Source organism: Chionomys nivalis, chromosome 17 (assembly GCF_950005125.1).
Source record: "Chionomys nivalis chromosome 17, mChiNiv1.1, whole genome shotgun sequence".
Lineage (NCBI taxonomy): Eukaryota > Metazoa > Chordata > Mammalia > Rodentia > Cricetidae > Chionomys > Chionomys nivalis.
This window is the reverse complement of record NC_080102.1, coordinates 58691692-58714414: the sequence shown is the minus strand read 5'-3', so window position 1 is coordinate 58714414 and position 22723 is coordinate 58691692. Positions and strand designations below refer to the sequence as shown.

General features: G+C 49.6%; 1 protein-coding gene across 1 annotated transcript; it reads right to left on the bottom strand.

The window, feature by feature from the left end:
• Window positions 1–1079: 1079 nt before the first annotated feature.
• Atg101 (autophagy related 101) lies at window positions 1080–15087 on the bottom strand. The gene is made up of 3 exons (XM_057792678.1): window positions 14913–15087; window positions 11479–11797; window positions 1080–5394 (listed from the first exon to the last, which is right to left on the bottom strand). Exons 2-3 carry the CDS (start codon window positions 11728–11730, stop codon window positions 4990–4992), a joined length of 657 nt encoding a protein of 218 aa, XP_057648661.1. The 5' UTR covers window positions 11731–11797; window positions 14913–15087; the 3' UTR covers window positions 1080–4989.
• Between the last annotated feature and the right edge of the window lie 7636 nt (window positions 15088–22723).

The following is a 22723-nucleotide window of genomic DNA, read 5'->3' as shown; positions in this document are numbered from 1 at the left end:
ACTAGATGTTCAACACTTCTAGCCCCCAGGGACACAGCCAAACAGGTAGCCCAAAGGGTCCGAATATGGAAATCCTTCCCTCGGGGCAGGCAAGCAGAACACAGGACTCCACCACACCACAGGGCAGACAGAGCGGGTAGAACTAGGTTCCCTGAGGCAAGTCCTACCTATGTTCTCCGGTCCTCTTGGATAAGGAGTCCTATTTATCAAGAAGAGAGCATAGATAAGAGAACAAGGAGGGCTATATGGGAAGGTTTGGAGGGAGGAAGCAGGGGTGATGTAATTTTATTATTATTTCAAAAATAATAATTTAAGCCGGGCAGTGGCAGTGCACGCCTTTAATCCCTGCACTCAGGAGGCAGAGGCAGGCAGATCTTACAGAGTGAGTTCCAGGACAGGCTCCAAAGCTAGAGAGAAACCCCATCTAGAAAAACCAAAATAAAAATAACAACAATAATTTTAAAAAGAGCAGAGACCTAGCCCACTGTCCCCACCTCAGGAGAATCATAATGCTCCAGAAGGATGGGGTATTACTGCCTTAGAAGACAGCCCCTGCCAGCTAGATACCCACAGCCCAGCCAGGGTCGGGGAGTCGAACACAATTTGGGTGAGAGAAGCCTGCCCAGGTGTCCTGGAAAATCCCTTAGCAAATTTTAAGTTCCTTTTCTTTTACTCTCTCTGTAATATGAATGCTCTGTCTGTGGGTATCACTGCACACCAGAAGAGGGCATCAGATCCCATTACAAAGGGTTATGAACCATCATGTGGTTGCTGGGACTTGAACTCAGTACCTCTAGAAGAACAGCCAGTGCTCTTAACAGCTAAGTTATTTCTCCAACCCCTTAAGTTCCCTTTTCAAAAATAAAGTCACCATGAAGAGGCTTGGGTGTAGCTCAGTTGGCAGAGTGCTTGCCTAGCAACTTGCCCAATGGAAGGCTTTGTTTTTCAAATCCCAGCATGACATAAAAGGGGGCAGGGCAGCATCCACCTGCAATGCCAGCATAGAACAGAAGAAATCCAAGGTCAGAATACATAAGGAGTTCAAGGCCAGCTCGGACTACTTAACTTTGTCTCAAAAAGAATAACTAAGCTAGACAGTGGTGGCACATGCCTTTAATTCTAGCACTTGGGAGGCAGAGGCAGGAGGATCTCTGAGTTCAAGGCCAGCCTGGTCTACAGAATAAAACCCAGGACAGCCAGGGCTACATAGGCAAAACCCTCTCACCAAAACCAAAAAATGTTACAGCTTTAATCCCAAACAGAGGCTAGTGGATCTCTGAGTCTGAGGCCAGCCTGAGCTAAACAGTTAGCTCTGGGGCAGCCAGGAATGTCTCAGCTATGTAGAGACCTGTCTGTAGGTGGAGATTGTGTTTTCGTTTCCCAACTGCTCAGACCTGAATAATCACACAGAAACTATATTAATTACAACACTGTTTGGTCAATAGCTTAGGCATATTTCTAGCTAATTCTTATATCTTAAATTAACCCATTTCTATTAATCTGTGAATCACCATGAGGCTGTGGTGTACCGGTAAGGTTGTGGCTGGCAGCTGGCATCTTTCTCATTCAGCAGTTACATGCCATCTCTCTGACTCTGCCTACTTTCTCTCTATATCTCTGTTCGGATTTCCCACCTGGCTTTACTCTACTAAGCCACTGGCTAAAACAGCTTCTTTAATAATCAATGGTAATATAACATATTCATAGCATACAGAGGGGAATCCCACATCATCTCCCCTTTTCTTTCTAAATAAAAAGGAAGGTTTTAACTTTAACATAGTAAAATTAACAAAATAGCTATCAGCAAGACTTACAGTTACAATATTTATACATACTTTATCTTTTATCATAACTAAGGAAAACTACAACTATCTATTCTTCAACTCCATCAAAGACCCCAGAAGGATATATTACCTAAGTTAAAAGGAAGTGCATTGTAAGCAACTTCCAAAATTCTAGAATTGACAGAGACATCTCACTGCCTGGACAGTCACCCAAAGTTCTTCTGTAACACTGGGGCATCCATCTTCAGCCTACAGACCTATAGTATCCGTGCAGACTTTTCTATGAAGCAGGTAATTTGAAAGACCGTTTCACCTCTATTGGCAGTTTGTCAGTCACTTTCTTCTGTATCCTGCAGAATGTCTAGCAGACTCTTTCATGAAGCAGGAATCCTGAAGGACTGTCTCACCTTTAGGCAAGTTCAGCAGTCATTTTTCCAGTTAAAACAGCACACCATCAAGCAGTCCAGGCAAGAGCAGTTTCTTGCCCAAAAGGCATAAGCAGCCTCTTCAATGCCCATCTTCCTCTTGAAGTAATTGGTGCTGCCAGGAGCAGATGTGCCTCATTGTCAGAAAAGTCCTAAGTTCTTAAAACATTTTAAATGCCATATTCTGTTAGTCTTTGAAAGGTTTGAAGAAAACCTATCCATCTGAAATCTGAAACATATCTCTGTACATCTAGAAAACCTAACATGGACTACAAGCTTGACTATTATAGACTATCTATTAACCTGCATTTCTTAATTATACATTTTCAAATGAATTGCATAAACACATAAATCAAGAGCAGAAATATACATACAACAAAACTGACCTTAAATTTGTATCAATAAACCAAAATTCATACCAATACAAAGTATTCATCTCTATATCATATCCCCTTTAAATGTAAATAAACATTTATAAACAATCATTTAGGGAATTTGGGCGTTGTCCTCTAGACTACTTCCTGCTGACTGGGAGCGCTGTTAATCAGGTCTTTCATGGGGCATCCTATGTGGCAGATCCATCTCAACCAGCAGTCCTGAAGCTGTCATGGATGTTGGACCATCTGGGCCATTGTTTCAAGAGGTCTTGTTTGATAAACTGTATTATCTGGTAAGGAATCCACAGCTTTCTATCCTCTGTGGAAACAAAAGCAGAACCTCTTTTCCAAAGCAGCAAATCCTTAGACCCAAATTCTGAAGTCAAGATACCTTTAAAATGCATATGCTGGATTAACAGCAGCCCCCAGAATCAAGTATCTCTCTGCAGTCAAAAGATTCAAAGAAACATAACAATATACATAATCGAGTCTGTGTATATTTCATCTTTACATGGCTTATTTTTCTTTACTCCTTTAATCTATGGCTGCATTTTCATATTACTTTTACTGTCTCTTTAAAGACTTTACTTCTTTTTATAATTGTTTATACTTTTTCTTCTCTCTCCCAAGCCTATGTACATTTTTTTAAACATACTATGTCTCATTTAGAGGTCTTTTTTTTTAATCATTTAGAGGTCTTTTTTTTTTTTAAATATTTATTTATTTATTATGTATACAATATTCTATCTGCGTATATGCCTGCTGGCCAGAAGAGAGCACCAGACCCCATTACAGATGGTTATGAGCCACCATGTGGCCGCTGGGAACTGAACTCAGGACCTCCAGAAGAGCAGGCAATGCCCTCAACCTCTGAGCCATCTCTCCAGCCCTCATTTAGAGGTCTTTTATGTCTGAATCTGTCCTATCTGAAATACTTTTCTGACAAGAAGCATTTTAAAATGGTAAGTAGTGTGTTCACAGCAGCCCTAGATGCTGGCTCCGCCTTTCTCAGTCTTTCAATATGGTAGAGGTACCTTTACCGCCAGTTCTGGGACCGCCTGGTAGGAGCCGCACTCAACACCTCAACTCTGGGAAGGAGCATGCGCACCTAGAAGACCCCATCCAGCTGCTTGCTCAAACAGGGGTACTGAGCAGCAGGCATGCTCTCAGCTACTTCCCTCCTTACCCTGAGCGGGTGTACAAGAACCGGGACCTGAAGTGGAAGGCAGACCATGTGTGTTAGCCCCAGCTGTTAGGGTATCACTTGTAGGCAGACTGTGCTTTCATTTCCCCCACTGCTCAGACCTGAATAACCACACAGAAACTATATTAATTACAACACTGTTTGGCCAATAGCTTAGGCATACTTCTAGCTAACTCTGACATCTTATATTAACCCATTTCTATTAATCTGTGAATCACCACAAGGCTGTGGCCTACTGGTAAGGTTCTGTCTCAAACACCCCCCCCCCCCGAAAAGGTCACCTCTAGTCGATACCTCAAAAGAAAATAGGGAACACCCCGACTGCAGCATGCCAGGGAAGCTTGTAAAGATGCCTTCTCTAGCTCTAAGTCCCTCAGACGTCCATCCTCCAGAGTGCCCATAGACTGAGGAGGACACCACGTGCATGACCTGGAAATCATCCCAGCTCCCCGCTCCAGGACCATGGCCAGGACCCAACCAGCTTCAGTGTTCCTCCCTATGGGCGTTCACTCAGTTGGGCTTAGATCTCCCAAATGTAGCCAACAGCATTCCAAATTACAGAATAAGTGAGGAGTGTAGCGGTGGAGACAGAGTACACCTGTGTAAAAATGAGTGCGTTCCCAAGCATTGCCAACCTGGGCAGTGTCACTGGAAACCACAACCCCAAGACCCACCTTTCCTTAAATACCCCTAGTTAAACAATTTTTGTGTATGTGCCATAAAGACAAAGCACCCATTGTCCCACTATTGGACAAGTCATGGTCACATCTGGTTGGGGGACACCTACATATGAATGTCTAACACCATAAGCTCCATCAGCTTAACTGCATCAACCCACTTCTCTCGGTTTGGAATGCCCTCAGCATACATGTGTCCTCATGAGAATGTCACAAAGTGTTCATGGCAGGACACAAGCCAAGACAGCTGAGCCAAACTCACATCTCAACTTTATTTGCAACCCTCATGGTAGTTCTGTACAGTGTAGAAAGAGACCCCACCAGGAGAGGTGTGGAAAGGTTGCATCTAGAACAGAACCACTGCAAAGGCGACAGGGTCACCAGAGGCTGGTAACCACAAAACAAGGACACCTGGAACTTCTCTTCAAGTCTCACCAAGAATCTAGAGCAGGTTCCAGAGCCCCAAGACCTCAGCATCAGACTCCCAGAGCCATCAAGGAGCTGCCAAGGCCCCAGCAAGGCCTACAGAGCAAGGGTGTCTTTGATGAGCCTGCGCATAGTGGTGGTGACGGAGGTGCCCAGGGCATCAGTGATCTGAAAGGAGATCTTGTAGAGGTAGGGCTGCACATCACGCAGGCCTGTGTCAAACACGTTGTCCACTTCTGACTGCGTGGGCATCTTGGGCAGGTACTCGTGCCTGCTCATCACCTCCACAATGTTGATGATCTTCTCACAGAGCTTCTCACCCACCTTCTCTCGGCAGATCTGCCGCTCCTGCTCCGTGGCCAGGGCTACCACATGCACCTTGACCGTCCACACCTCCCAAGGGATACACTCATCTGAAAAAGGCCAACGAGACTTTTTCTTCTGATAGAATTCCAAGGACATCTGGCCTAGCCCATCACCACCTGAATTCCGCAGTGCATCCTGGGGAAGACAGAACAGATGAGCAGGCCATGGCCTTGGGAGGTTCTTCTCCTGTGAGGCCTGACTCCCACACCCTGGGGAATTCATTTCATCTCTACTCACTCTACCCACTAAACATGGCAGGGAATGAGACCTATGGAAGATAAAGGACTTGCATGAGGTGACAGAAAATACCGCTGGCCTAAAATTGGTTCAGGCAAACTAAGACCCTTCTCCTTGCCCTGCTCAGCTTTAAGAAGTGGCACTGTCAGGCAGTGGTGGCGCACGCCTTTAATCCCAGCACTTGGGAGGCAGAGGCAGATGGATCTTTGGGAGTTTGAGGCCAGCCTCAAACAAGAGCTAGTACCAGGACAGGCTCCAAAGCTACAGAGAAACCCTGTCTCGAAAAAACAAAAAAAGAAGAAGAAGAAGAGGAGGAGAAGGAGGAGAAGGAGAAGAAGAGGAGGAGGAGGAGAAGGAGGAGAGGAGGCAGTGGCACTGTATCAAACGTGAGCTAAGGTGCAGATGCACACCTACACAAGTGTACACACTCATACATAATGAGCTATTGTGTTCTAACCAGCGGCTATGCTGTGGGTTGAATGAGAACAGCCTGTGGAGGCTATCTATTTGAACACTTGGTCTCTAGCTGGTAGAACTGCTGGGGTTTGAATTAAGGTTATGTGAAGACACTAGGAATCTGTGACATGGATACGGAAACATCCAATGTTGTATTTCACAGGAAGGGAATTTGGATATCAACAAATGTGACAAAGAACCTGGGCCTGCTTGTGGCATTCCTCAGTTGAGAAGCATGGGAATACCAGAGGCCTTCCTTGGTTTCTAGAAGATAGGGCAAAGCCTGCTCCCACGCCTCAGACATTTATATAACCTTGAAGGTGCTGGCCTGAGGACCAAGCTTCTCTGCTGAACTGCAAACTCCTGTTATCAAGAGCTGTAATGATTAAAAACGAAACTTGGGAGGATTTGCACTCTGTGCTCAACTACCTCGGGACCCCGGTTTCCTGTTTAGTTCTTCTGCACTGATCAACCTCACAAGAACTGTTGGAATAGAGTAGGGGGCATGGCCTTGTTGGAGGAGGCACAACCTTGTTGGAGCAGGTGGTCACTGGGGGTGGGCTTTGGGGTTTCAAAAGACTTGTGCCATTTCCAATAAATTGTTTCATGGTTGTGTCTCAACGTGAGCTCTCAACTCCTGCTCCAATACCATGCCTGCCTGCCTGCTGCCATTCTCCCCATCCTGAGGGTCACAAACTCACGCTCTGAGGCTGGAAGCCCAAACATTCTTTTAGCAGCTGCCTTCGCCATAGTGTCTTATCACAGAAAGAGAAAAATAAAGAAGTTGGTACCAGAGGCCGGGCGGTGGTGGCGCACGCCTTTAATGCCAGCACTCGGGAGGCAGAGGCCGGCGGATCTCTGTGAGTTCAAGGTCAGCCTGATCTACAAGAGCTAGCTCCAGGGCTGTCACACAGAGAAACCCTATCTCGAAAAAACAAAAACCAAATAAAAAATGTTGGTACCAGGAGTGGGGTAATGCATGACAGGTTTAATCATACTGTTTCAGAGAAGAATGTGGAAGACTTAGGGACTCTGAACTAGGAAACTAACAGAATACTGTAAGCAGGTCTTAATAGTACATGTCTGGAAGACAATGGCGCTAAAAGCAATGTAGACTACGAAGGTCTGGCTCAGGTTTCAAAAGTGAACAATATTAGCACCTGGGCTAGAGGCCATTCTTGTGATATTTATGCCCTTGTCCTTAAGAATCTACCTGCGGCTAAATTTAAATGGAATGAACTAATTTTGTTAGCAGAGGACAGTTCAAGACAGTCTGATAGACTCTGTCACGTGGTTCTTAGTAACCACTCTTACACAGGTCTACAATGAAAATGTTTAAGTGGAGCAAAATAAAAAACGGAGAGTTTGGCGGGCGGTGGTGGCGCACGCCTTTAATGCCAGCACTCGGGAAGCAGAGGCAGGCGGATCTCTGTGAGTTCGAGGCCAGCCTGGTCTACAAGAGCTAGTTCCAGGACAGGCTCAAGAGCCACAGAGAAACCCTGTCTCGAAAAACCAAAAAATAAAATAAAATGTAGAGTTTGAGGAGAAAAACAGCACCAGGAAATTTAATGTTGGTGCCCAGTCTTGCACTGAAAGAGCTGAGATTTTTTTTAAAGGCCTAATCCAAAAAGGAATGAAGGGAGGACCTCAGGGAGGGCCCTGCCCAGTTAAGCTTCCAATCTGTACAAAGGAAAAGCTGGAGGGAGTTTCTACTCCTAAAAAGTAACAAACCAAAGCTGCTGTGACAATCATTCGAGGAGGCCAGGGTTCTCCACAAACCTAGTTGTTCTGTTCACATGGTCCCGGCTCTAGAGTCATGGAGGATACACAAGTAATGAGGTTGTGGGATCTTCCTCCAAGGCAAAGGAGAGCCACTGAAGCCAAGTGTGTGGCAGAAGAGTCCCTGCATAGAGGCCCTGAGGGGCCACTGTGTGAATCTGTGAAAGTGAACCCTGCATTGTTTGGCTACTACATGAGGTTGGAGATGCCAGAGCCAAAAGACACCTGCCAAGCCGCAGACACGGAGGGGAAGCAGCCCAAGAGGCAGGAGTGTGCAGTCACCAAAGCCGGGAGGAAGGAGTCACCTAAGTCTTCCGACATCAGACTCGGAGTTTTCCCTGCTGGGTTTTCAGTCTGGCTTTGGTCCAGCATTACCTGGCTGAGCTCTCTTTTCTTCCTTTTGGAATGGTAACGTTATGTCCTGTGCCACTGTGTGTGGAATTATGTGATCTGCTTCTGGTTTTACAGGGAGTTACAGGTAAGAGACAGCCTTGAGTCTGAGACAACTTTGGACTTTAAAAATGTTAAAGCCAGGTGTGGTGATGTCTTTAATCCCATAGCTTAGGAGGCAGAGGCAGGAGGATCTCTTGAGTTCAAAGTCACCCTTATCTACAGAGTGAGTTCCAAAACAGCCAGGGCTACACAGAGAAATCCCACCTTGATGAACAAAAACAAAAACAAAAATGGTGTTGAGACTGTGAAACACTATGGAGACTTTGAAGTTTAACTAAATACATCTTGCATTATGATACAGCCAAAAATCTATGGGACCAGGAAGTCAAATTTAGCGGTTTGAATCAAGTTTATAAATTTTACTATTTGGTCCCCAGTTGACAGAACTGTTTGGGAAGGACAGGAAGTGTGGCCTTGTTGGAAAAGGTGTGCCATTAGGGGCAGGCTCTGAGGTCTCAAAGACCCATCTCTGTCTTGTGCTCGCGCCACAAGATACAAGCTTTCAGCTGCCATCTCAGGGCCATGTCTGCCAGATGCCGTGCTCCCGCCATGATGAACATGGACTTTAACCCTCTGGAACTGTGAGCCTTAAATAAAACCAACAGCTGTCTTGGCCGTGATCTCTTATCACAACAATAGAAAAATAACTAAGACAGGGTGCATGCCTATAACCCCAGCACGGGGAGGTAAAGGCAGGGGAAGGGGAGCTCAAGGGGGTTACCAGGTCTAGAGACACCTATTCTGCGCCAAGAACTTTCAATGTCACTCGCTTCTCTAAAATCACAGAGGGGACAGATAATTTAACTCAGTAAAATGAGGTTCAGAGAAGAAACAGCCCACGGGCGAGCAGGCGGCTTGGGAAGGAAGAGCTGGCTCAGGAGCCTGCGGACCGGAGTCTGATCCCAGAGTCACACAGAGATGTTGGGCAGTGTGGACGCTTACAGCACCAGCCAGTCTAGCCTGCTCTGTGAGCTTCGGGCCAATGAGAGACCGTCTCACGGGATGTCACCTGGCCTCCATATGCACGCTGCTCAGGTACCCACACATACATATGCATACTTGCCAAAGTGATCTTGTGAAGACCTGGACCAAAGTTTGACTCCAGACTGTGATCACGACACTGTCACTTTCATGTCACATTAGGGCCTTCTCTTTCTGTACCCCACTCGGGTCCCCGCAACCAGGGGCTGTAGAAATGGTTCACTGGTTAAGGGTACTAGCAGAGGACCTTAGTAGCTCCATCAGTCCACCAGGAAGTCTACAACCACATCTAATTCCAGCTTCAGGGAATCTGACAGCCTCTGGCTCCCACAGGCACCTGAACACACGTGACACACACATAGACACACACGTGGCAAATGTTTACAGAGGCATACACATAAGCAAAATACAATCACTTCTGAAAACTCTGCAATAACTCCTCCCCAGATAAAGCCTACCTGCTCTTCTACTTCATGACTACCCAACCTCAGTCTCTCTTTAAAAAGCAGGAGGAACAACAGAGCCTTAGGAACTGGTTTAGAGAAGTGGATGCCAAGGGATGAGTTAGTAAAAGTGGATGACAAAACAGACCTGGCAGCTTCAATTGCTCTCTTCTGAGAAGCACATGGAACCAAACACTCAATAATTCTACCTATGCTGTCCCATGGCTACTGCTCCAGGCCCATGGGCAACAGAGAGCAAAGATGCCTCTCCAGTGGGTACAGTCATTTCCTCCACTGACAAACAGTCACGCACCCTGACTGGTAGTAACAATGGCTAACAATTCTGTAATAGCAGCACACTCTATTCAAACACTAAGTACATCTTGATCATTAAGTCCTTGTAGTACAGAAACCGCAGGCAGGGACCACTGTTACTCTAAGTTCATTTTCTGTGGTGTCTCCTGTCCAAGGTCAGCCTTGCTTAGAGGGAAGGATGGCCCTGGCTCCCACTCACTCACCCCCTTTCTGAGACAGTCTCACTATGTAGCTCTGGCTGTCCTGGAACTCGCTATGTAGCCCAGGCTGGCCTCAAACTCATAGAGACTCATAGAGACCCGCCTGCTTCTGAGTGCTGGGATTAAGGGCATGCGCCGCCATGGCCAGCTAGTCCCTACTTTTAAGCCTCTCGGTGGTAAAGCGTGACTAGGGTACCTCACAACTCACCCTGCCTGAGCTCACGAGGTCAGAGATCGAGTGCGAGCGCTGCAGCCCTGGAGAGCGGGCGTCCACCTGGCTGTGCAGCCCCTGCAGTAAGTACCGGGCCTGGGGACGGACAGGCTCAGGGAACACAGCAATGGAGGAAGGGAGAAACACAAGGAAAAGGAAGGACTTCCCTCCAATACCCTGAAACTAGACTTCTCAATGAAGACAAAGATAAAACTCACATTGCCAATGAGGAAGGAAGGAGGGCAATTTGGGAGAAATAAAAGAAAACATATCACAAATTGTCTCTCATATGCGAAATCTAGATTAAATATATGCACACACCTACATGCATGACACGAAAGGAGGACTATTTAGGGAGAAAGGCGAGCATTGGGAGAGGAATGGATAAGAACAAGGTACAATGATATACATGTATAAAGATGTCAGGATGAAACCCACCGATATACTACCTTAAAAAATATTAAAAATCCACAGTGCCATTTCATCACTGGAGGGGTGACCACCGTGAGCAGCCTGGTGTGTCCCTCACCCCTTTCTCCCCGCCTACACAAGCACAGGCCACAGTGCCCAAAGGGACCTCACAATTGGAGAAAGCCACTCAGCCAGGCACTTCCCCTCTTAGAGAGTTTCAGGCCAGATGGGAAAGACCCAAACTATATGAGGAGGAAACAGAAGAGACAGCTGTCATGGACAGCTGTGGAGCCAAGGTGGTCAGGATCACAGGAGCAGGGACCACCTCTCAGCAACCTCACTGTTTAAGCTGAGGGGCTGAGGTATTCAGCTCACTCTTCCTCCAGAGAAAGTAGGAGCACCTTCCCAGACCCAAAGGAGCTCTCAACACATCCATTCCTTTGAGCCTTAAGAACTGACTCCTGTCAGGCGGTGGAGGTGCATACCTTTAATCCCAGCACTCAGGAGGCAGAGGCAGGCGGATCTCTGTGAGTTCGAGACCAGCCTGGTCTACAAGAGCTAGTTCCAGGACAGGCTCCAAAGCTACAGAGAAACCCTGTCTTGAAAAACAAAACAAAACAAAACAAAAGGACTCCTGCTCTTAGGAGGGGAGGGTAAGCTGGTCCAGCACACTGCCAGGGTGGAGGGGTACACACTGCAGGCCCACCTGCCATCAGCTAGGCCACCCACCTACCTTGAATTCCCCAACAACCTTGCGCAAGGCCCGGTCCAGCTCCTCAGAGGAGACACGCACATACGTGAAGTCAATGAAGTCACAGTCAACATCCTGGATGCCCACGGTGCCGATGGAGTAAGTGCCCTCCTTCTTGTAGTGAAACTTGCCCGTGCTGCGGTGCAGGAGCACGGTGTGTAGCACGGCCAGCATGGCCTCCTCCACCTGCCGCCCCTCCACTGACACTTCCAGCACTTCTGATCGACAGTTCATCTTGCAGCCAGCACCAGAACAAAGGCGAAAGGCAGGAAGCTTCACCCCACCTCTCGGGGGCAGCGGCCTGTAAGAACCAGGTCAGATCATCTAGAAGGTCCTGTCCACTTTCTGCTCAACCGGGCTCAGCCTCTGCTTCTCCTGGCCCTTGTGTGTTCTGGTAGCACATTTTATGAGACAACCCACAGACCCTTGGGACCACCAAAGGGCAGAGCCTCAAGGTCCCCAGTCCAACCATCAGGTGAGGTGAGACTTGCATTCCATCGGGGCACTCTGTCTAGCAGGTCAGTGAAGCGCCACCGTGCCTCCTCAGTAGGCAGAGTCAGCCTGAGCACAGGGGCTCTGCCCTAGGAAGCTGCAGGGGAAGAAGGGCAGCAAGGGAAACGGCCCAAAACAGCAAGAACATGAGTCCGGAGCACAAAAAAAAAGCCCGAGTCAATTTTCTGGGACCTTAATGGCTGGGTTAAAGCATCTGGACTCTGTCCCAAGGGCGACTGAAACCCTGTGTCAACATCAAATCTCTACATGAGAAAGTCAGCTCTGGCTACAGGGCAGATGCCACTCTTTGTCCTTTGCCAAGTCATAGGAGAGCTGGGAAGGCTGGGCTTTCAAACCCAGATAACACACACCCCACACCCACACACCTCCCAGGCCAGCTAGACCCCCAGGTAAAATGTGTTTAAGACAGAAAGGCTGGGCAGAAGTGGAACTAGAAACGGGCAGTGGAAAGTGGAGCGTAAAACACTCAAGCCCAACAGCCCTGGCTTCAACACCGAAGAGCGACACTTGTACTTTGTCTTGGTCTGAGCTGGGAGTGGTGGTGCACACCTTTAACCCCACACTTAGGAGGTAGAGGCAGGTGGATCTCTGTGAATTCAAGAACAGCTGAGAATACACAGTGAGTCCCCACACAAAATAGAGCGCCTGTCTTTAAAAGCACTCCACCTCCACAACAAAGACACAGAGAGACAGACAGGGTCTTTTCCCCAAACTGGCCTGTAACTCCTGGGCCCCAATGGCCTTTCTGCCTCCACCTCTTGGATAGGCGGGACTACAGGGTAAGCCTGGCTCTCCTACATCATCCTGTGATTCTCCTACACACAAGTCCTGTGCGCAATGACTTGAATCTGTTTGTTTGTTTGTTTGTTTGAGACAGGGTTTCTCTCTGTACCCCGGGGTTGGCCTTGAACTCACAGAGATCCACCTGCCTCTGCCCCCCCCCCCCCGACGTGGGATTAAAGGCGTGTGCCATCACTACCTGACAATTATTAGGTATTTTATGACAGGAACAGAAGAGCTACCACTCTCAGACCCTAATCGAATCATTCGGCCTCTTTGAGCCTCAGTTTTCTACCTACAGACTGGGATTCAGCAAAGATTTCTGCTAATACATGTAAAACAGTCTACTGGTTGACAACAATAACTCAAATGCCTAGCTGGGCGGTGGCGGCGCATGCCTTTAATCCCAGCACTCGGGAGGCAGAGGCAGGCGGATCTCTGTGAGCTCGAGACCAGCCTGGTCTACAAGAGTTAGTTCCAGGACAGGCTCCAAAACCACAGAGAAACCCTGTCTCGAAAAACCAAATTAAAAAAAAAGAAAAAAACTCAAATGCCAGGCATCCAGGAAAATCTACTGCAGCTGTGCCCCAACAGCTGTACAAGCTGCTTAACACAATAGAAAGGCAACACTGGGGATGCGGTTCGGCATGTACAAGAGCTCTCATCTCCAGTGCCCACAAGAAAGTAGTAAAAAAGCAGTAGTTCCTCCCAAAGACAGAAAGAGTTGCATGTGTATACCACCCAGAACTCTGCCTGATAATAACAAACATTCCCTAAGTGCTTACTCGTTACCATACTGCTATTACCTGGCAATCATGCAAAGATGTGTTGGGAGGGAGGCTGGGAAAAGAACCTAAAAGGCAGGAGCTGGAGAGATGGCTCAGTAGTTAAGAGCACTGACTGCTCTTCCAAAGGACCTAGATTCAAGTCCCAGCATCCACAGGGTGGCTCACAACCATCTGTAGCGCCAGTCCTAGAGGATCCAGCACCTCCTCGGTGGGCACTGCACATACATGGTGCAGTCACACAGGCAGGCGAAATATCCATACATGTAAAGAGAGTAAACACACACACTGAGCCCACAGGAAATGCAAGCAGTTACGTTTCTAAGATGTGTGTGTATTCTACTTGTTGTGGCTTCTTAGTGACTTCTCACCGCCTCGCACACAGACCACCTCATCTTTAGATTCCTCCGGAGAGCAATAGTTAAGCTACTTCTTCAACCAAAGGAATCAATGCCTCGGGTTTCGACCCACTGGCTTTAGTTTTCGTATCTGCTTTGTCAATTTTAGCAGGGGTTTTTTATTTTATTTATTTGATTTATCAGTTAGTTGGTTGATTGGTTGTTATTTGTGTGGGTTTTTTTGTCTTTTTTTTTTTTTTCTTTGAGACAGGGCTTTTCTGTGTAGCCCTGGCTATCCTGGGACTTGCTTTGTAGACCAGGCTGGCCTCGAACGCACAGAGATCCACCACCTGGGAATCTTCTGCCTCAACTTCCCAAGTGTTGGGCTGTCTCCTGTTCTTAAGTAGTAAGTACCTCTACTCTAGACATAAGGCAACAGTGTGTGGAGCCGTAGGCGGCGCCCCCTTTCACCTGGCCATCAGCTTAGGCACCTGTGCCACCAGGCGTTTTTGGTCTCTCCCACTGGACACGTCCTACAGGAAGGGGACTACATTCTATTCCTCACTATAAACTGTCTCTCTTAATTGTTCAATGCATCCTGACCCAGAATTCCAGGTTCTTCCAAGGGTTTGTTTCTCTTGGATCAGGGATGCGATGGCTGTCTCACTCATCATCATCTTGTTTGACACCACCCTTCGATTCCCCAGCTCTGGTCGCCCTTTCTTCCATTTCTCCCTCTCACCAGCAACTTCCCGAGTTTTCAGTATGCCTGGACCCACCCCTTCCTTCCAGCCCTAGGCAGTTTACATTTCCCTCTGGTCCCCCTAAAGATCAGGCTCAAGTCTGGTTGACCTAGGACAAGCCAACCCCCCACCCTGCGTGTAGAGACTGGACCAGGAGTCACGCAGCCTCGAGTCCCCTTCTGCCGCTCCAATCCCCGCGCGAATGCGGAGTGCTCGGGAATAGACTAAAAGCAAAAACAGGCGATTTGGATCCGTACCGAGAATTCGGACCGGACGTCAGGGTCACTGCCCGCGAACTCGCGCCGTCTCGGGGCAGCAACGCAGACGACAAGGACCGGACTCGGACACCTTTCCCCCCCCCGGAGCAGGACACCCAACACAGGTTCCTCCGGGCCGGCGACCCCTCCGCCAGAGCCTCGCGCAGACCGGAAGTTTTCCGCGGCCGGCGGGCGGAACCGGAAGAAACCACCGCGTCTATGGAGGTTGCTAGCCCAGCTCGGCTCGATCCAGCCCTACACAGCTGCAGCCGCAGCGTCGGAAAGCTCTCACGAGCCACATAACCTCTTATAGTGCTCCATATTTAATGGCTAGTTTTTTTCTTTTGCTTGATCGTGCCTCGGGCCATAAGACTCGATGAGAAAAACAACCCCCTCATTTGGACGAGTCTATTCACTCCTACCAGCGAGAACGTTGTTTGGGCTGGTACAACCCACTTCCGCCATCGAGACAAGAGGGAAAGAAGGGAAGGGTGGACTCTGCGCTGCCTCTGGTGGCCGAGCGGAGTCATCGGCGACCAAGGCGTGGTCCCCGGCGGACGCTGACAGCCCTAAGACAGTAAGACAGCAGGGATCCCAAGATCCAGGCCTTAACGTCTGAGGGGCTCCCTGGAGATGAGCGCACGCCGGTGTGCTGCACGACGCTCAGTGAGTGGCCGAATTTGTGCTGGCCTAAAGTGCCTCACAGTCAGGTTCCCTGAGCTTAGACCCACAGAAGATTTCGAAAAAGGAGCTTAATTTCCCTAAGTTATCTCCATACAGAAGCACTACTCGGTGTTCTTTTCTTTTTTGGTTTTTCGAGACAGGGTTTCTCTGTGGTTTTGGAGCTTGTCCTGGAACTAGCTCTTGTAGACCAGGCTGGTCTCGAACTCACAGAGATCCGCCTGCCTCTGCCTCCCAAGTGCTGGGATTAAAGGCGTGCGCCACCACCGCCCGGCCACTACTCGGTGTTCTATCATGACCGAGCAGGTGACAGTCTTGTTTTTAACGATTACGCGGTTGCTTCTCTGACATCACCCTTTTTAAAATTCCCTCAAAAACGGGGAGCTTCTGTGAAGGATCACAAGAAAGATCTTTGTGATCTATAAGGTGTTCTACGAATACAAATTAAGTGCCCCTGCTGTATAATTTCTCGGAGCGTGTTTAGTTGACTTTGTGGTTGTTAACCCAGAGCCCACAGGGTTTGGCCAGTTGCTGTTGGCTCCTGGAGAGCGTGCCGTCCTCAGCTTCCGACAGGGGGCACTCCTGAGTTGTTCCAAACACATTTCTTCTCCCAAAGCAGTGAATGAGTGTCTTGTATCTAGAATAAGAAATTGACCATGAGAGAAGCTAAGTCACTTACTTAGATCACTGAGCAAGGAGCAGACATAAAGTTCAAACGGGTGCATTTTACCAGTACAGCTCACCTGTCTGCTTTCTGCAGAACCCTCCACACATACTGCTGTTCTCTAATACGCCTCACCAACCAGAAAGGCAAGAGAAAAATGCAGCACCTATTGAGCAGCAGGGAACCGCCTTGATTTTTACTATCTTTGCCAGCTTTCCACCGTGTCAATTTTAAGCCGCAGGATACTGCTGAATTTGGAGTCTAAAATGCATAAAAGATTACTCTATTGATCAATCGGGAGGAGTAAGTACAATAAGGCTCCTGGGGGTTAGAACCAGGGGTGTGTGTGTGTGTGTGTTGGAAATTGACGTAGGGCTTGTGAATCCTGGGTGAATTTTCTACCACTAAGCCACAACTCCACCCTCCTCTATCTCAGGCTCTTTGCTGGCACCACCGAGGACACCATTCCGCCTTGGTAGCTAGCGGTCATGCATGGCTGCACTTGAGAGACGCTGCAGTGCTGACTTATCACGACTGTGTCTTTAAGAGAGATAAAACTCTACTCAGCAGCCCCAGCCTACGGCTCATGAAACTGGGGCTCACTGGTGTGCCCTGGTTTACAGTGATAGTTAACTGTATGTGTCACCTTCAACTTGACTGGAACACACCCAGACATTTGTCAGACACGTGTGAAGGTGTCTCTGTTGGGAGTGACACTTGAAAGTGGTAGACTAAATGAAGTTGATGGCCCTCCCTAGTGTGGCGGGCATCACCTGATCAAAGCCTCATTCTCCTGCTAGGGGCATTCTTTACTGCTTTAGGGCTGGGACATCAGCCCTCTCTTGAGTTTCTGAGTCCCCAAACTGCAGCATTCAGACTCAAACTAAACCTTCTGCTCTCCGGGCTTTCCCATTGCTGCCATCAGCTCTTGGGCCCTCATCACAACGGTGTAAACTATTCCCTGTAATAAACCTCCATCCCTCACATCTATCGTCTCCTCCCATGCATGTAGCTGTGTCCTGTCTCTGCAAACTCTAAGACACTTGCCAGGGCCCCATAATGGCTGGCTCTTCTCTACCGATGATTTTGCTCCCTTTGTTGCTGTTGTTGTTTTTAGTATTGCTATTGCATGGGTGATTTTGATAAAGCCTCTTTCCAAGGCTGGCTGTGATTCTTGACCCCCGCCCCTCCCCAGCACTGAAGTGACAGGCCTATAGCATGCCTGTCTTCTTTACATCACTCTTCTCCCTGCCCCACAGCCCATCCTCCCTGTTGAGCCTTTGCTGCCTGTCATTGAGCTGAGTTCTTTCGTCTCTCTGGTTTCACATGCTGGCCAAGCCTTGCCTCCTCAGACATTCCTGACTTCTTCCAGGACACCCAAACCTTGAGTCCCATCCTTGTCTGAATAGTTCAGCCTTAGCCAAAAAGAATGGTTGTATGTGGCATGAGTTCTCCAATCCTATGCCTTGACCCCTATGATCAAGATACAGTTGTTTAGCTGGGTGGTGGTGGCGCACGCCTTTAATCTCAGCACTGGGGAGGCAGAGGCAGGCGGATCTCTGTGAGTTCGAGGCCAGCCTGGTCTATAAGAGCTAGTTCCAGGACAGGTTCCAAAGCCACAGAGAAACCCTGTCTCGAAAAAACAAAAATAAACAAAAATAAATAAATAAAAATGGAAAGAAAAATTAATGGTCTGTAAGAAATGACAGCAGGTTCTGTGGGGCCAGAAAGAGTGAGGAGAGCGCTACTGCTGTCATCCCAGGGAGACGCCGGTGCCCCCCCCCCCCCCCCCCCCCACCCCCCCCCCCCCCCCCCCCCCCCCCCCCCCCCCCCGGTGGCCTGAAAGGGAAAGGGACACATTCAGGTAGAGGGAACCAGGCTAGGTAATACAGGATCGTACTCCCAGCCCTTGGGAGCCTGAGGCAAAAGAATCAAGCCAGCCTGGGCTGTGGAGTCTGTACAAGGGCTAGCCTGGATCATAGGGCAAAAAAGACCATCGCAAAACAAAATAGACAAGAAATCCACCAGTGTTAAGAGAAGGAGCAAGTCCCATTCTCAGAATGACGGGAAGTGATTAGACGCCTTAAGAAAGACCAGGCCACTGCAGAGAGCACAGGACAGCAACTTGAGCAGATGGGCAGGAGGGGGAGGGTGCCAGGAAGCCGTGGAGCTCCAGGGTTTTCTGGAGAAGGGGAAGAGGCCGGCAGGGAGGGCTCACTGAAGGCTGAGAGCGGAGCTCTGAGGCAGCAGATTCCTCCGCGAGAGTTGGGTGTTCCAGCAGCCAGGCAGCAGGCCACTGAGTAAGGTGCTATCAGCCGTGCATGCAGCAAAGGCCTGGGGAGGGACCTTGAAGACCAACCCAAGTCCTTGGAAGCAGGCAGCTGGCGTTGCCTGATGAATGTGGCCTCAGATGGCCCCACCTCATCCTGGGGTGTACCCAGGGGGAGAACTGAGCCCTGAAACTGGCCCCGAAGGCCACTCCAGCTGCTGCAGAGCTGACCCCAGTGGCGTCACAGGGCGTGACTCAAGCCCCAGCAACAACAATGAGCGGGACTGACGTCAGGCTAGGGGCTCCTGACGGTAGCCAGCCTTGCTGGATAGTCAGAGCCATTTCTGCTGACCCTCTATCTAGGCCATGGGAGCAATGAAGACCAGCTGTCCCTTTCTGACAAGGTCCCCTGGGACCAAGAGCAAGGGTTCCTCCACCTCCCGCCTCTGGCCTCTGTGGCTGAGGAAGCAGCCGAGCGAAGGAGAAAGTGGAAAAGACAGTAGAGAAAGTGGCGAGGATCGTGAGAAATCAGACTCCGGGCCCCAGCTTGTCAGCCTCTCCAGGCTGGGTGCTCATGTCCTCTGCCTGACCTCAGGATCTTTAGGGATCTGCCCTTCCTTCTTGTGTTTCAAGTGTCATGCGCTCATCTCCTGCAAAGGCCTGTATGTCTGGCCACCTTAGGGTGTGAGTGGGACTTTACTTCTGTGTGTCTGTCCCTCAGGAGAGAGACACTCCTCCCTTTAAAAGCTATGCATCTGTCTCTTTGAGAGCAGGCGTGTAGCTCTCATTCCTGGGGAAGGAGTCTATGTGACCATCCTGGGTTGGGGTCTGTATCTCTCCCTGGGGACTGTTTCTCTGGCCCTGGTTTCACGCTAGATGAGGGCCATCTATCTTTACGGTATACCAGCTCCCTGACACACTGGGAAAGAATCCAGGTTTCCTGTTTGGTTACCCCAAGGCTGGTCTCCTAGGTGGGGGCCCCAAGCTGGATAAGCAGGGCCAGTCAGCACCAGGTCTGCCTGGCTTGCAGTTGGGCACCGTTCCCTGCTAACACAGCATGTACCAACCAGGACTGCCCCCCCCAACACCCTCCCTTAACTGGCTCAGCTGCCACCCACAACCCCCACAGCCACAGGGAGCCTGATTTATGTCCTGAGTGGAGGCTAGATATTGCCAGTGTCTGGGTCAGACCTTGAAGAGACCTCAAGTGGCCCCCCCAGCCTGCCAGGTTCAGGGTCCAGCAGGACAAGAGGGGAGCCAGAGTGGTGAGGAAGACAAGGTAGCAAGAGCTCGGGGAGGCAGGCACAAGGCAGAGGCCAAGGCCAAGGGCTCCTGGAGCCCCTGGAAGGCAGGACCAGCCTGGAGTCCAGCCGGGGGAGAGCCTGCCCCAGAAGGGGGAGTAAAGAGGCTTTTTCTTTCACTTGGCTCTGAAGTTTAAATTCCTGCTAGCCATCCGAAGCCTTTACCAGACCATTCCCATACTTAGAGCTATGGAAGGGCACGGGCAGGAGCCTGGGAGCCTATGTCTAGCGTAGCGCTAGAGGTCACTTGAAACTGAACCCAGGTTCCTAGACAAGAGAAGAGCCCATTAGCTGAGCTCTGGGGCTATAGGAAACAAGCCTGGTCACAACTGGAAACCAAGTAGGTAGACTTCTCCTGCTCTGTCACGCTCTGAAGAGTCCATTGGTCCTGCACTCCTTCATGTCAAACTTGTCGGGAAGGAACCAGGCTCACTCAGATCCTGAAGCTAAAGACCTCTAGAATCCTTGGCTCAACTCTCCTATGAAGTCATCAAGAACTACCCTTGGCCAGGACACAACACTGACCTGTCTCTGTCCACTGCCCAGGACCACACAGTGGCCTCCCACCTCACAAGCCCTCTCATACTTCCCTCTTTGTTACTGGGCTGTGAAGCAGAGCATGCTGGGTAAGAGCAGTCCCTGTAGACCTCAACAACACCTCAACAACAGCATGACTTTCATCTCAAGGCTGACCTCCACCGCTGCCTCCAAAATGGAGACTGGGTAGCCAGATGTGAGGCACCCTCATGGACCCCAGATCTTCAGGGAAAATGAATTGCTGCTGTGCCCACCTCAGTCACCTCAGGGCTGGGGAGGGGACCAGGGCCTCTGGGCACTAGGCCCAGCGTGGGTGGGGGGCAGTAGGGAGGCAGGTTTCCTGGGTCTCCCATGAGGACAAACAGCAAGCTTTGAGGCCTTGGAAAATCCCGCCCGGGATTCCAGGCCCTGCCAGCGTCACTGCCTTTTGACTATTGTCCCCATCGGAAACGGGCCCAGCCCCCGGCCAGCAAAGACAGAGCCGCCATTGTGAGGCCCCAATAGGCTCAATGCCCCCTTGTTCGTCCTCTCAGCCCCTAGCAAGACTTGGAGGCCAGTTCTTCCAGTTGCTGGTGGAAAGAAAGAGCCTGCCTCCAGGCTCAGCCTTCGGGTGGGGCAGGGCAGGAGTCGCAGATCAGCCCCCACCCTGTGCCCCAAGTGCCAGAGTCCTGGAAAGGAGCTGCTATAGTGGAGAGTCTTTTATTTGCAAAGCACGGGCTGGGTAGCCCAGTGGTCAAGAAACTGCACACACCCAGCACTGCCACTTACAAACCCTGGGGAAGTCATTTCTTTCCTTGGAAGAGGATTAGCATCTTTTGTAAAACACACTGGCTGATGTTTATCTAGGTACAGGCCTAAAATCCCAGCACTCAAGGCGCTGAGGCAGGAGAATTGTTGTGAGAATTCAAGGTAAGCTGAGCTACACTGTGAAACTGTCTCAAACCAAACAGAAAAGCAAGTCATGGTGGCTCCTGACTGTAAGGTAGTGGAGGCCGAAGGATCGGGAATTCTCAATTGTCCTCATCGGCCGTGGACAAGATACACCCACTGCAGCCCAACAGACTGGCTTAAAGTCTTTGAAGACCGAGATCGCCTTTGCTCCACCCATAAATAGCATGAAAGTATGGATCCTTTTGCCTTTCTCAGAACTACCTGTCTTTACATTTATCGGTACTAAAGGCACACAGAAAATGAAAGGGAGCTAGTCTGGCCATCAGCTACTACCCTTTGCTCCCAGCCAGGGTCATCGAAGAAATGAGGAAACTGAAGCTGGGTGAAGAAGTGGCTTCCGCCAACAAAGGGGAGTGGAGACGGGCTGGGGTGCTGTTGGAGCTCACTCAGGACTAGTTAGTGTCCCAGAGTCCATGTTTGCAAGTTCCCAGCACCAAGCGGGGATCCACCATGCGAGACATGGTCTTCACATGAACCTTTTTTAGGCCTGAGGCCGAAATGTATTCCCAGATCTCAAGGAAGAGTGCATGGCCAGAGTTCCTAAGGGAATCGCGTGGAGTTCGAGCCTGGAAGGAGGTCTCACTTCTTCCCGACTCGAGAATAGACAGTTTTGTCTTGTCTAATTCAATTTCCAGCATCAAGAGACCATGGAGATGTTGCCTTGGGTCTTGGGTCAGGGGTGGTGAGGAATGGCTGTGCTATGACGCTCCTGTGAGATTCTGGAAATGAATCAATGCTAACACAGTGATGGTGGTCAGGCCCTGCCTCTTGCCGGCTCGCCACAGGCCTATGGCTGCTGTCAGTTTAGATTCATGGTTCTCTAGATACCGTCTCTACCTCTCCTCAGGTTCTGGTTATCAAACACAGGGCCTCACACATTCGGGAAAACATTCCTTCACCGAGCTACGTTTGCAGCACAGGCACCTGCTTCCGAGCCAGCTAACGGAGCTGCTGAGGAGTGATGGAGCTGGAGAACATTTTGAGGACATGAGCACAGGTGCCACTTAAGTTCCTGCCACGCGCCGGGCAGTGGTGGCACACACCTTTAATCCCAGCACTTGGGAGGCAGAAGCAAGCGAATCCTGTGAGTTCAAGGCCAGCCTGGTCCACACACAAGAGCTAGTTCCAGGACAGCTAGGACCGTTACACAGGGAAACCCTATCTCGAAAAACCAAAACCAAAACAAAACAAAAAAACAAAAACAAAAAACAAAAAAAGTTCCTGCCAGGAATCCAAGCACTGCCCACTGCACAGAGTCGGCCGCTGGAACTCACAGAGGGAACATGGAGGATGGAGATTAAATAAAATTTACATTAAGACTAGCTGCCACTGTTCCTAGGCTCAGGAACACACAGCAACACACGCCTCTGACCCTGAAAACACTATGAAGGTAGGCCTGTTCCTCTTT

What these genes read in the sequence shown, in the direction of transcription:
- Atg101 (XM_057792678.1), bottom strand. Translation starts at nt 11,730, where the DNA reads ATGAACTGTCGATCAGAAGTGCTGGAAGTGTCAGTGGAGGGGCGGCAG. An exon ending in AGGTTGTTGGGGAATTCAAG is followed by an intron (nt 5,395 to 11,478) that starts GTAGGTGGGTGG and finishes TGTCTTCCCCAG; the next exon opens with GATGCACTGCGGAATTCAGG.